Source organism: Nannizzia gypsea, genomic scaffold (genome assembly GCF_000150975.2).
Source record: "Nannizzia gypsea CBS 118893 supercont1.1 genomic scaffold, whole genome shotgun sequence".
Classification (NCBI taxonomy): Eukaryota; Fungi; Ascomycota; class Eurotiomycetes; order Onygenales; family Arthrodermataceae; genus Nannizzia; species Nannizzia gypsea.
This window is the reverse complement of record NW_003345201.1, coordinates 2012714-2025028: the sequence shown is the minus strand read 5'-3', so window position 1 is coordinate 2025028 and position 12315 is coordinate 2012714. Positions and strand designations below refer to the sequence as shown.

The 12315-nt window shown below is 47.5% G+C and overlaps 5 protein-coding genes and 1 non-coding gene across 6 annotated transcripts; 2 read left to right on the top strand and 4 right to left on the bottom strand.

The window, feature by feature from the left end:
• Nucleotides 1-263: 263 nt before the first annotated feature.
• MGYG_00767 (hypothetical protein) lies at nt 264-2460 on the top strand (the record flags this gene model as incomplete). Its single annotated transcript, XM_003176631.1, has 2 exons — nt 264-1822; nt 1881-2460. The coding sequence occupies 2 exons, from the start codon at nt 264-266 to the stop codon at nt 2458-2460; spliced, it is 2139 nt and encodes a 712-aa protein (XP_003176679.1).
• Nucleotides 2461-2873: 413 nt separating this feature from the next.
• Nucleotides 2874-4408, bottom strand: MGYG_00766 (hypothetical protein; the record flags this gene model as incomplete). Its single annotated transcript, XM_003176630.1, has 2 exons — nt 2874-4078; nt 4144-4408. The coding sequence occupies 2 exons, from the start codon at nt 4406-4408 to the stop codon at nt 2874-2876; spliced, it is 1470 nt and encodes a 489-aa protein (XP_003176678.1).
• Nucleotides 4409-4905: 497 nt separating this feature from the next.
• Nucleotides 4906-7351, bottom strand: MGYG_00765 (hypothetical protein; the record flags this gene model as incomplete). The annotated part of the gene is made up of 4 exons (XM_003176629.1): nt 4906-6579; nt 6637-7045; nt 7159-7237; nt 7318-7351. 4 exons carry the CDS (start codon nt 7349-7351, stop codon nt 4906-4908), a joined length of 2196 nt encoding a protein of 731 aa, XP_003176677.1.
• Nucleotides 7352-8093: 742 nt separating this feature from the next.
• Nucleotides 8094-8973, top strand: MGYG_00764 (ADP-ribosylation factor 1; the record flags this gene model as incomplete). The annotated part of the gene is made up of 5 exons (XM_003176628.1): nt 8094-8171; nt 8256-8294; nt 8391-8474; nt 8557-8880; nt 8947-8973. The coding sequence occupies 5 exons, from the start codon at nt 8094-8096 to the stop codon at nt 8971-8973; spliced, it is 552 nt and encodes a 183-aa protein (XP_003176676.1).
• A 308-nt stretch (nt 8974-9281) lies between these two features.
• MGYG_10509 lies at nt 9282-9376 on the bottom strand. The gene has a single exon. It is a non-coding gene; the product is annotated as a tRNA-Pro (tRNA).
• A 432-nt stretch (nt 9377-9808) lies between these two features.
• MGYG_00763 (1,3-beta-glucanosyltransferase gel1) lies at nt 9809-11447 on the bottom strand (the record flags this gene model as incomplete). The annotated part of the gene is made up of 6 exons (XM_003176627.1): nt 9809-10558; nt 10614-10834; nt 10897-11107; nt 11168-11180; nt 11261-11300; nt 11357-11447. 6 exons carry the CDS (start codon nt 11445-11447, stop codon nt 9809-9811), a joined length of 1326 nt encoding a protein of 441 aa, XP_003176675.1.
• Between the last annotated feature and the right edge of the window lie 868 nt (nt 11448-12315).

Below are 12315 nucleotides of genomic sequence, written 5' to 3'. Positions count from 1 at the left end.
AATATAAATCTGACATTTTGGTAGCTTTTTTGGGTCGTTCGCCGTCATATTCATATTCAGCGTCCAATTTGTGGGTGACCTCAGAGGCTTTGCTATCCCTGCAGGAGCTTGTTTTTGGATTTTCGCTATGAGGATGTTATTAAAGTCTGCTATATACCACTAATCCCGACATTAATTCTTGATGACGGGGCAAAAAACGAGGAAGATTCGAAAGTGACCGGCATACTGCTAAACTCTGGCAATCTACCCTAGTCGAAGCCTCGATGAGTGACTCCGATGGTATCTCTGTTGGAGAACAGAAAGTGGAAGTGGAGGATGAATCCGCGGTCTACTGCAGCTTATTACAATTGATACAATGTAGGAGCTGCTCTATGCCGCTCAAGGCGCCGGTTGGGCTGCCATGCGGATGCACCATTTGCCGGTCATGTATACCGCAGACACATCCCAGAACCAATATTACATACCCTGGAACAGAAGATCGTAGCCAGGGATTTTTCTGTCCGTCCATGTGCACGAAATCTCGGGAATCAGACCAAGCTTTTGTGTCTGAACATTGTTTAGCAGATTGCAACCTGGATATCACCCTTGGTAAGGTGGTGAATATACTTGGAATTTGCGCAAACGCCTACCCATCTAGTAAAGATCCGGGTCATGACATTCCTATTCAAATTCATATATCTAACCGACGGACCAACCCGGAGGTACCAGACCAAGAATTCCGGATAAAAGGTAGCCGCCTGGCTGGAATATACACTCTCATGGCCAAAGGCCATATTCCGGTTACTGCTGCTGTAAAGTGCACGTTTGATGATCAAGACAGAGAGACCTTGAGAGATATTGATGACGGAGTGCTACGGGAGATAAAGGTGGCTGCGATAAAAGAGCTTGATTGTCAAGTGTGCTACTCTTTGATGACTGATCCGTACACAACTGTTTGCGGCCACACATTCTGCAGACACTGCGTGACTCGGATGCTAGATACCTCGAACCTTTGTCCAGTATGTCGGAGGAATTTACCGATGATATTACCTGACGATCTTGGAAACGGGATATTGGACACCCTTACCTCCATTCTCTTTCCAGGCCGGAATACATCACCACTAGGAGGCATTCCAATTGAACCACTGGATACATCCAAAATCGACGAATTACCCCTATTCGTATGTACTGTCTCGTTTCCATCCATGCCAACCTATCTACATGTTTTTGAACCTCGTTATCGGCGAATGATCCTACGAGTCGTTGAAAATGGGACCCGTCGATTTGGCTCAGTGATGCTCAATCAAACCGGTGAGCTAGCTGGACAATCTGAACCTTGCGTACATGCCCAATATGGGACCTTACTTGAGATTGACCGGTTAGAGTCACTGTCTGGCGGCAGGATCCTGATACGTGCCACCGGCCGGTACAGATTCCGTGTTCTTTCCTGTAGAGACTACGATGGTTGCAAGATTGGATGCGTACAACGGATAGACGATATCCGAATTCCGTTTGAGGAGATGATTGAAGCGGAAGAGCTATCAGCCCTTAAAGAAGACAGCAATCCAAAATCCTTGAACATCCTCTCCACGCAAAAATTGTTTCAAATATGTTTTAAATTTGTGACGAAATGCCGTTCCAGTAGTTCATCCTGGCTCAATGAACGGCTGCTTTCCGGATATGGCGAACCTCCAACGGATCCTGCTATTTTTCCATATTGGTTTGCAAGCGTCCTCCCGATAACGTCAAATGAGAAATACAAACTGCTCTCGGTAACAACAGTTCGAGGCAGGTTGAAAATATGCGCTAAGTGGGTGCGGCAGATAGAGAAAGATAAGACCGTGTATGTTTATGCAGTATCACCGCCCACTCTTATCATGGCGTATACTAACAGTCTTCAGGCTACGGGGCGGTATTAGAAGTAGCTTTCCTATATCTGCTCTTCTTCCATTCCTATTCATGTTTTGCATATGGTTCCTACCGACTCTCATCTCGGCTATGTTGGCCCTCTTAGGCTTTTCGGCACCCAGAAAGACCACTAATACTACCACCACTGCTACTCCTACTCCCCCTCACTCGCCTTTTAGTTTTTCATTCTCCGTTTTCCCACTTGGTGTCTCATTCACATACTCGTCAGGCTCGTCATCGCCTCACAATACGGAGGGTGCTGCTCTATCAAATGGTTTCGTCTATGCTGGCTTCAACATATCACAGTACTTTTCAACGAACTTACTTCTTGGGGGAATTGTAATTATTTGCGTGGCAAGAGTTCTACGCCGATTTATCGAGGTGATTCACCAGCGTCAACAACCTATAAGGCCTATGAATGAAAGCGCCGCAGTGGTCCATACCACATCCAGCCCTAATGAAAATCAAGACGACCCCGGCCATGTTGCGGAGCAGAGCAATGCGAATGATGAGCCCAGCGGGAGCGGGCCTGACAGCTCGAACAATACAAGTTCAGCCGAACTTGATGACTGATTTTGCATTGCAATTTGCTGCTTTTATCTACGGTGTTGATGAATAAAGTACTGGTTTTGATTAAGGCGTTTCTACCGTGACGAATATACAAGGCATTTCTGTTGATTTAAGCATGTGATATCGATAACATACATTCAATTGAGAAGATGACATTAACCACCATCCTTTGCCTAATGATGCCAAGAGCCTATGGCGGTAACTCTTTTATTTGAAAAATGATAGGCATGACATCTGAAGACGCTCGAGTACATCATCAAATAAAAGAATTATGTAGACAAGATTGAAAGAAATCAAGCAATCAACTAAACGGCTCAAGAGAGTTCTAGTTCAGTGCTTTCTATGCAAACGCCTATATAACGCCATAACTAAAACAAGTAGTATATTGTTTTTGTGATATTGCACAATTGTTTTTTTTAGTCGTCGTTGTCATTATCAGCCATTTCTTCATCACCAGGCACATCAGCCTCATTTTGGCTCTTTTCCGGCTCTTCTGCAGAAAAGGGATTCGTGTATTTGGAATCAATCTGAGCTCGATGCCCTGCACGTTTATGTGACTCTTCCATGATCGGATCACGTAGCTTAACTTGTATCTGATCAACCTGATCTTCCTTAGCGGTAGCTCTAGTTGGCGCTAGGCCTGCCCGGGCAATCTTTTGAGAACGCTCTGGCTTTATGCGCGTTTTTGAGATGATTGGGTAATAGTATGCGGCTTTTTGGTTTAGCCTGAACATATCACGTTCACCTTCTGGTATCTCGGCGGGATCAAACAGTACTATAGAGACGTCTTTGTACTTATGCTCTGTGTTCAAGACTTGAGAGTTTGTTGCATATGTTCGGAGTCTGTCATAGTGATGATATTTATCTCCAGATGAATTTTCATGGGCATAGTTTGACGTGCTGTCTCGGTTGGGGTTGGTCATGTTGAGACTTCGTCGGATTTGTTTTGTAGAACTTTGCTTCTGTGGGAGATATAAGTCGTAATCGAAAGGAATTGGGCCAGGGTCTGGGTAGAGGGCTGGGTTTGCCTTGTGTAGTTGAGACTTGGAGGTGTGTTGTTGCAAGACTCTAGGTTCTGGTGATGACGGGATAAGGATAGACATATCCATACGTTCATCACGCCGCCCATTAACTGGCGGAACTGGTGTTTTGTCAAACTTGAATTGTAAGAATCCACCGGAATCAGGAAATCCGTCCACGTCTGGAATGACGGGATAAAAACCAACGGGCTTAAGTTTTGGGTTATCTGGATGAACGGGATTTGCCCATGCATCGAGTTCAGCCTTTGTTGGTGTCAAACCCTGAATCTGGCCCGCGGTATCTGGACCGGAATGTTTGCTTTTCGGATAAGCGACATCAAAGCCCTTTTGGATGTACTTCTTGACGTATGTAGGATCGTCACGGGATGGCTTCGGCTTTGCTCCCTTGCGAGGACCTCCGATGAAGACAGACCCCTTTGAATCAATACCACGGGCCATGCCACTTGATGCGATGTATTGTGTTCGTCTAAGGAAACTAACATTCACATTCTTTGGCGCCGGGTTCCTCAGCTGATCCAACGTCATGAGAAGAGGCAAGTCAGCTGGATCTATTGGTGGAGGGTTTTCGGGGGCCATGATAGCTATATATCGAGAAATATAAGTTAGGCATAGAAACGACAGAATTGCAAAAAGCCTCATAGCTTACCGCTCTCGTCCCCCAAATGCAGGCCTGGTATGCCAACCAAGTCAATTGGCATTCCACCCTCGGCATCAACGTCAATGTTGGGTTCTTCCCGGCGCACCATGTTGGACGCAAAACCAGCCGTTAGGAAACGCTCTAGTCCTTCGTGCGGAATGTCCAAGAACTTAGGAGGCATCTCTGGCGGAGGAAGATCATTGCGATATCGTAGGGACGCAATATACTCCTGGTGATAGCTGCCAGAGGGGCCGCTATCCTTTGATTTCGACATCTTCTCTATCTCGAGTATGTAGCAGTATTATATCGATATAGGTTCTTTCTCCCTGGTGAAGTAGGTCAGTACTAATGCAGTTTGCGCCAGGACCAAGCTTGACATTCACAGATTGGTACCTTTTACTCCAATGGAGTCGGTGGCGCAGAACAGACGAAATATACTCGTTGCGGGACTTAGACTTGGTATCTTCAGCGAGGTCTTTTATCCCGTTCAAACGTGTGTTGGAGGAAGAAGGACAAGCTCCTCGTCGTCTTCCCTCATCATCTTCGTCTTTTTGCGAAGTTTCGCGGTGAACCAGGAGCTGTTCTGCCAAGCGTCACCGCTCTCGGATAAACAAAGAGCCGAAGTCCTGCATTACATAATCCAGTCTATCAAGAAGGCTCATTGCAGGGAACAATAGAAAAAGGCGAATTGATCAACTTGAACGATTGATTAAGAATAAACCATCTGGTATTCCGTAGTGTTTCATAGTACCGATAAAAAAAATCCCAGTATTACCATTGCCACATACATTTATAGGTCATTACCCTACTCCCAAGCCGATCATATTCCAGCCGGCCAATCCAGCTTTCATTTGATGCATCCAGTTTGCCGAAGACACTGGCACCTTTCCATACAACCACTTGCGGGTCGAGTTCTCGAGGTGGTGTGCCAACCATGACATGACTTGCAATGTCAGGACGCTTGAGCTGCATTCTCTCTTCAAGAAAAGCATGGAAGCCGGAAACAAGACTGCCACCTCCAATTACGAGGACTCCGCCAATAAAGTCATTGAACTTGCGGGGGTCACCGCGAGCTGCGTGGGTAATGGAGGTAAATATAGCGTCTTCAAGAGGCCATACTGGCAGGACATCGTCCCGCATTTCGACCACAGGTATGCTTTGGGAGGTCGGGGGAGCGTTAGAACCACCACCACCCTGGGGTCTGATGGGTGTTGAGGTGCCCCCTTGGGAGTTTTGATTTGGCGCAGAGTCTGGAGTGGGAGATCCGGCTGCGGAAGATCGTGGAGTTCCTTCGAGATCCTGTACACGGCCCAAGATATTATGACTTTGCGTGCGGCTAGGTGTAGCTTGAGGATCTGTTCCATTAACATGGAAAGCTGTTTCATTACTCGTTCCGTTGTTCGTTGTGGCGGCTAGCGGAGGCGAAATAGTGGCTAGAACCTCAGCTTGAGCAGTTGAAGTAGGGTCGTTTGGTAACCTGTCATATAGATCAAAGGAACGCTTAATAAACTTCCTCCGTCCGACCATTTTCTGTGAATTGTCGAAAATCTCCGGCTGGAAAATGCCCATGGGAGCCAGAATAATCTCATCGTACGCTTTGAACGTGTACTTTCTCGTATCCTGGCCTGACACACGAAGGTGGAAGTCAAATACTTGTACAGAAACATTGGTCTCGTTAAGAGTTGCAACATTCTTCTTAAGTTCCTCCGCCAATAAGAAGTCATATCGCCGGTTCAAGTTGATCTCCTCGTATGGGAAGTGGTCATAAAGCATCATCTTGATAAATGTCTCGGTAACATCTGATCCGCCAAATTTCAGATTGACGCGGGAGTTTTCAATACACATCCCCTCTTCTACACAACATATCGATGTCTTTTGTGCACCGATATCAACAACGCAGGCTGCAGTGTACCCAGCACCGAATGTACCGGCCAAACTCTCCTGAACAAAACATACGCGCCCAAAGCCGAGCTCGCGCATAAGAGTATCAAGTATTTGCGTGACATATAATTTTTCGTAGAGGTCGGGTATCACAAAGACACAGGAATATTGACCCCAGTCTTTGGTTTGTGACAGGTTCAGTTGGGTTTTCATCGCATCTTCCAATATCCGGGCAATGTCCAAGAACAACAAGTTTATGCTGTTGTAATCCTTTTCGTTGCACCAGCCATTCCGTAATGGCCAGTAGAGCTTATATCGAGGCTTGGAGAGGTCTGGGATCCTCAATGCAGCTTCTCCAACTACATAGTGAGGAGCAAGGTTAGGGTTGTTGGGTATTTCGGTCCACTCAACTCTCATTGCATCATTGTGCTCGGATATCGTCTCTGGCGGTGTTCGTCGGTTGTAATTTACAACCATCTCCTTGGAATTTGGCAGAGTCCTCCGTTTGTTTTGGCGCATATGTGCTTTTAGGTCTGAGCACATATTCGTATAAAGAATACCAAACTGGGATGTATCCTATTAGTCTCTGTGCACATACCCTCCAATGGGATTGCGACTCACATCAGGTCCAAACATCTTCTCCGGTTCCATTAGCTCACCATCATCCATTTTCAGACGTTTCGGCTTGGGCTCGCCCCCATTTTCTTCAGACTCATTCATATCTGATCTGTGCGCTATAACCATGGGAATAGTCTTTGGCAGGGCATCACTTGCAAGCCCAATGCGCAAATTCTGGCTTCCAACATGCACCACAATAGTCTTTGAGCCAGCCACAGCCTCCTCCTCTTCATTTTCCGCTTCTGCCATTGTGGTATCTGGATCTGCTTCTTCCTCCGGTAGCGGTAGCTCATTCTGTTTTGACATGGCAAGGGCTCTATCCCGTTCCTTTGCCGCTTTTGCCATTCGGTTTCTGTTTTCTTCATTTTGTAGCCGGTATGCGAGAAATTGGTCGTCTCGTTTTAAGTAGTCACTGAGAAAGATACCGTGATGAATTAGCCGGAGCTTTCCTATGAAATGTCTATCTGCGTAGTAGAGAAGACACGTCTCTCGCGACTGAGTCTACCTGGGTTCGCCTGCACGTACGTGTAGTAGTTTTTCTGATTGATAGCAACAACTTGCGGCCAGCTGGTTAGGTCCATGCTATTATCTGTCCGTTGGAGGCCTGTAGTCCCATCAATAAACAATAAGTCAGCAAGCCAATTCTAATGAATTCGTTTCAACGGCTCTAGATGTTGTTCTTACCCTCATCGCGCATTGATCTTGATTTCTTCCCCATGGCTGCGATCGCCTTTTAGGCCAGTATATTCCCGCGTAAATAGATCTATATTTCGGTAGACCTTCGATCTGGATCAATATCCGGCAGCTCGAGTATGCGAACGAGTGCCTTAAGTTACCGTCAACCCGCTGAACGACAGGTTGGCTAGCTAGTCGTTGTCGTGGGCTGTGAGGCTGGAGAGTTGGTTGCAGGTCGTTGCGGTTTTGGCGATCGAAGCTTGCTGGTCTGCAGCTTGAGGGAGAAAACGCCACTAGGAAGAAGAAACACTGCGGCCCACGCCCTCACCTCTAGTTAATTTGTAATGGATGAATGTATTTACTAGTTATTTTTCGGCCTGCAGAAAGCCGTTAAGAAGTTACTCTGCGCTGGTTTTTGCTGCAGTTAACTCTCGTCTTTTCCTGTCTCTTTTTCTCCCTTTTTATCAAATACCCGGAGAGCCGTCTCTTTTTTGCCCGCGCAGACCAGTCAACTCGCCTACAAAGCGCCCCTTGAACCCGCCAACGCTTCTCCTCTTGACGACGATACGATAACAGCCGCTACCGCCCCCTATAACGTACCTAGGGGACATATCTGCTGGACGAAGTCTCTCCGTCTCCGCCAGACTACAAAAAGAGCTACCTGACGGCGTGCTTTGACGCTTTATACGCCTGCATATCCTTGTCTGGCGGTCAGGCTCTTACCCTGAACCACCGCCGTCCTTTGAACGCATACCACTTGGGTTAACTGGATATCTACAGACAAAATGGGTGGATCACTATCTAAGCTTGTATCCGGCTGGTTGTGGACAAAGAAGGAGATCCGGATTCTGATACTGGGACTTGTATGGACCTGTACCCCCACAGCACTCACATCTAGAAGCATTTTTTTTACGGGGTGGGTGCTAACTGGTGCTCTTGGATTATAGGATAATGCTGGCAAAACCACCCTCCTTTATCGGTTAAAGGTGTGAACCCTCTCTATTTCCGCCGTCAGATCAACAGCCCGACAACCCGCGAGTAAAGTGAAGAGAAGCTTACATTCTGTCATCACCATGATATAGATCGGAGAGGTCGTTACTACAATACCTACCATTGGATTCAATGTCGAGTCAGTCACATATAAAAATCTTAACTTTAACGTTTGGGTGAGTACCCCTTGACGCCATAACAGCGTAACATCATCTTTGAAGTATCAGCGTCAAGGATCTAACAGGTAAACACGAACAGGATCTTGGAGGTCAAACATCCATACGGCCCTACTGGAGATGCTACTATGCCAATACAGCTGCTGTAATATTCGTTATTGACTCAACAGACATTGAGCGACTGGGTACAGCATCAGACGAGCTAGCTGCGATGCTTAACGAGGAAGAGCTACGAGAGGCCGCGCTATTGGTCTTTGCAAACAAGCAGGATCAGCCTGGCGCCAAAGGGGCTGGTGAGATATCAGAAGCTTTGAAGCTGGGAGAGCTACGAGATCGAAACTGGAGTATAGTGGCGTGTTCTGCCATTGATGGCAAGGGTATCAACGAGGGAATGGACTGGCTAGTGGTAAGTGACATTTCGTTTATACTGATTATCATTTGTATATGATGCTAATGTTTGTTCTTGATATAGCAAACCGTACAGTCAGAAAATGCATGAATGATTACGAAGAGAGCATGTTTTATTTGTGATTAGAATGTACCAGTTGATTATATCTCTATGAGCAGCCTATATTCATGTCACCGTCGTTTTCCTTCTTCTTTTACTCCTTACTTACTGCTCTTCACGCTCACTTACTTTTTACCCCTGAGTCAACGACACTTGACCAATCAATAACTGCAGCTTCCAACACAGCCTCCAAAAATACAGCTAACCAACCAAAAATAACAACAGTCGAAGAAGATAGGATACACCTACTTTCTAGCTTCGACATCTATCTATCAGTAGCAAAAAGACAAAAAAGAATGGGCCCGAGCCGCGATTCGAACGCGGGACCTCTCGCATATAAGTACTTAGGGTTAAGGCCCTAAGCGAGAATCATAGCCAACTAGACCACCCGGGCTTGGAGAACAAAGTCGGCGGTTTCCGCTATTTCCGGCAGAAGACCAAGTACACTAGAAGACCGAAGACGATTGGATGTTTAGACGACCATGCGAGCTTGAAGGAAAAGAGAGCTGGACAGTGGTAAATGAATCAATATTAATCATTAAGTTAATACAGTCTAGAAGCGGAGCAAGCTAACGAGTAAAAGAATAAAAGAAGTAGAAGAATAGAAAAAGGGAAATCAAATTCAGAACAATAACGCAAAGACTTCAGAAGACCGGCTGACAACTGCAATATACGACTACCGAAGGCCTATTCGTTCATACAAGGGAAGGCCACTCCGCTTTAAAACACAATGTTGAGCAAGGGTTACCAGATCCCAGGCACCCATCCATTTCAAACCCAGGGGGGACATTAATACGCAACCGACTGTACAAGAAAAACGAACCCTTTAGATCATGATCATGGATGCACCAAAGAGGGTGGACAGGCCGATAGCGACGACAACTGCAAGGGAAGCAGGGGCATGAAGACCAGCAGCGGCGCTATGGTTGCCATTGTTGCCTGAGCCAGAGGAACCACCATTGCTGTCACCGCTGGTGTTGGGGCCTTCAGCCTTGGATCCAGAGGACTGACTACCGGAGCCGGTGAGACCTGGGCCATCACCAGCACCATCCTTCATGTACTTCTGAGCATCAGTTGGGAGAGTTGGGAGTTTCTCCTCGCCGTTAACATCCCAGACGGGGGCCTTCTTGGCAGGGCACTTGCTGGCACCGCCCTTCTTGTTGTAACCACCGTCACCAGAGGGGTTCTTGACCTTGCTGAATGCCTCCTTGAGGGCGTTGTAGTCCTTGAGCTTGGATGGATCAGAGCTACCCTTGATCTCAACAAGACCGTAGTTGCTGGGCTCCTGGGAGTATTCGTAGACGAGACCGCCAGAGTAGACGCCAGTCATCTCCTTGGAGTAGAGAGACTCGACCTCGCTGAAGTCACGCTTGTTGAGGTTGCATCCATACTCAGACAAGAAGATGGGAATGCCGTAGTCGGAGAATGTCTCAACCTTCTTGTCCCATCCAGAGGTCTGGAAGGAAGATGGAGAGCACCAGGAGTAGTCGTTGAAGGCGAAGAAGTCGCTACGCTCCTCATCAGAGCCGCAGTTCATGTAGTGAGCAGTTTGCTCGCGGTTGGAGTCGATGTCGGCCTAGCACTCGTTAGTTTATCTAGAATATCTCCTGGAAGAATGAACAATGACATACAGCAGAGTAGCCAACTGGAACCTTTCTGAGACCGCGCTGCTTGATGAAATTACGGATGTCACGGGTGACGGCCTTGACGAAAGGAGCAACTGTGGAAGTCTTGCCATCGTTGATGACCTCATTTCCAGAGAAAAAGGCCAAGGTGTTGTCGTACTTGGCGAACATCTGGACAGTAGCAAAGATGCTCTGGAGATAGACAGCATTGTAAGAGATCTCGGGATCTGCACAAGTCAATTAGCACTGACATTCGATGTCAGATTTGCCGAGCAAACATGGAACATACCAGCTCGGTTGAGAGAGTACTTGGGGGTGTTGACGTCGAGGACGAGGTAGATGCCAGCATCGGCGAGGAGCTTCATGCACTCGTCATGGTTCTTGGTGTTGTCGACGGTGTAAATACGGATGGTGTTGAGGCCAAGTTCCTTGAAGTACTTGATGTCTCGCTTGCAGGTCTCAACATCGGCAATAGGATCGACGACTTTGGAGGAACCGCCCTGTCGAGTGTTAATCGTAATGTCTGGCGCTTCTGCTGTTGCTTATCTCTTATCACGTACAGGCTGGTAATCACTATCAACGTCAACTTGTTAGCAATCTCGTACAAAAGAACAAGACAGAGATATGCAGCAGATATATAGAGCAATACTTACACTCCACGGATGTAAAAGCGCTCATCTCCCTTGAAGAAAGCTGTTGACACTGTTAGCCGCCGGTTGTGTTATTGTGCAGGTCCGGTCGCAGCCTACCATTTCCCTTGACGGTGACCGGAGTAATAGAGCCAGCGAGGGCAGTGGAGGCCCCGAGGGCAACGGCCAAGGTAGCAATAGTGGCCTTCATCGTGAAATCGAAGTCGAAATCGAAGCGGAAGCTGACACTGAAGTCGAGAGAGCGAGAGAAATAAGGCGGGCTGTTTAAAGAGTGACGAGCCCGAGGGAAAGAGACGCCTTGAAACGAGCGTGTATCTTGCTTTCCCTTTGGTGAGTAAGTAGGAATAACGAGTGAGTGAACGAAAGTGAAGAAGATACGAAAGTTGAAAAAAGAAGAAGCAGAGGAAGAAGAAGAACAAGTGAGATGGCCGTCTCTAAGTAAAGAAAAAGCCCTGAAATCCAACTTTCTCGATGTTTTACTTTTTCTGATCCACCAAGCAAGCCGCGTAAGAAAGGACGATGCAGGGCGGGTCAGGGGCTGGGGCCGCGGTACTTCGGTTTGCCAGCGTTTCCCACCAGGCAGCAAGTCACTCTGACCCGCCGAGCTACTCTGGGCCCATGACTCTTGATCAGCCAGTCGATGGCCCTGTCCGTCCTTGACTAAGTGACTCTGTGTCGACTGGTGGAGAGAGCCTTGTCCATGCTTGTAGGTGGCGGTGGCACGATGACAGGAAAGCGCCAGAAGAAGAAAAGACGATGATCTGAGAGAGAGACGGCATCGGCGGCCCCCTGATGATCTTAATCATCATTGGCAAGGGGAGTGGCTGTCTCCCTTCTCACTTCTCGTGCGCTGTGCTTCTATCCACCCTGTTTCACACTGCAATGAAGTTGCACATCGCTTGGCCGGCGTCATCGGCATCAAGTCATCGTCGGTCATCCTCAGGCTCAGGGGGGCCAAACATAGAGCAGGAGCAGAGCTGGAGACAGCGACGGGCTGAGTGAGAAAGCCGCATAACCAAATGTACATGCGTGGGGATGACAAAAATAGGAGAACGAGA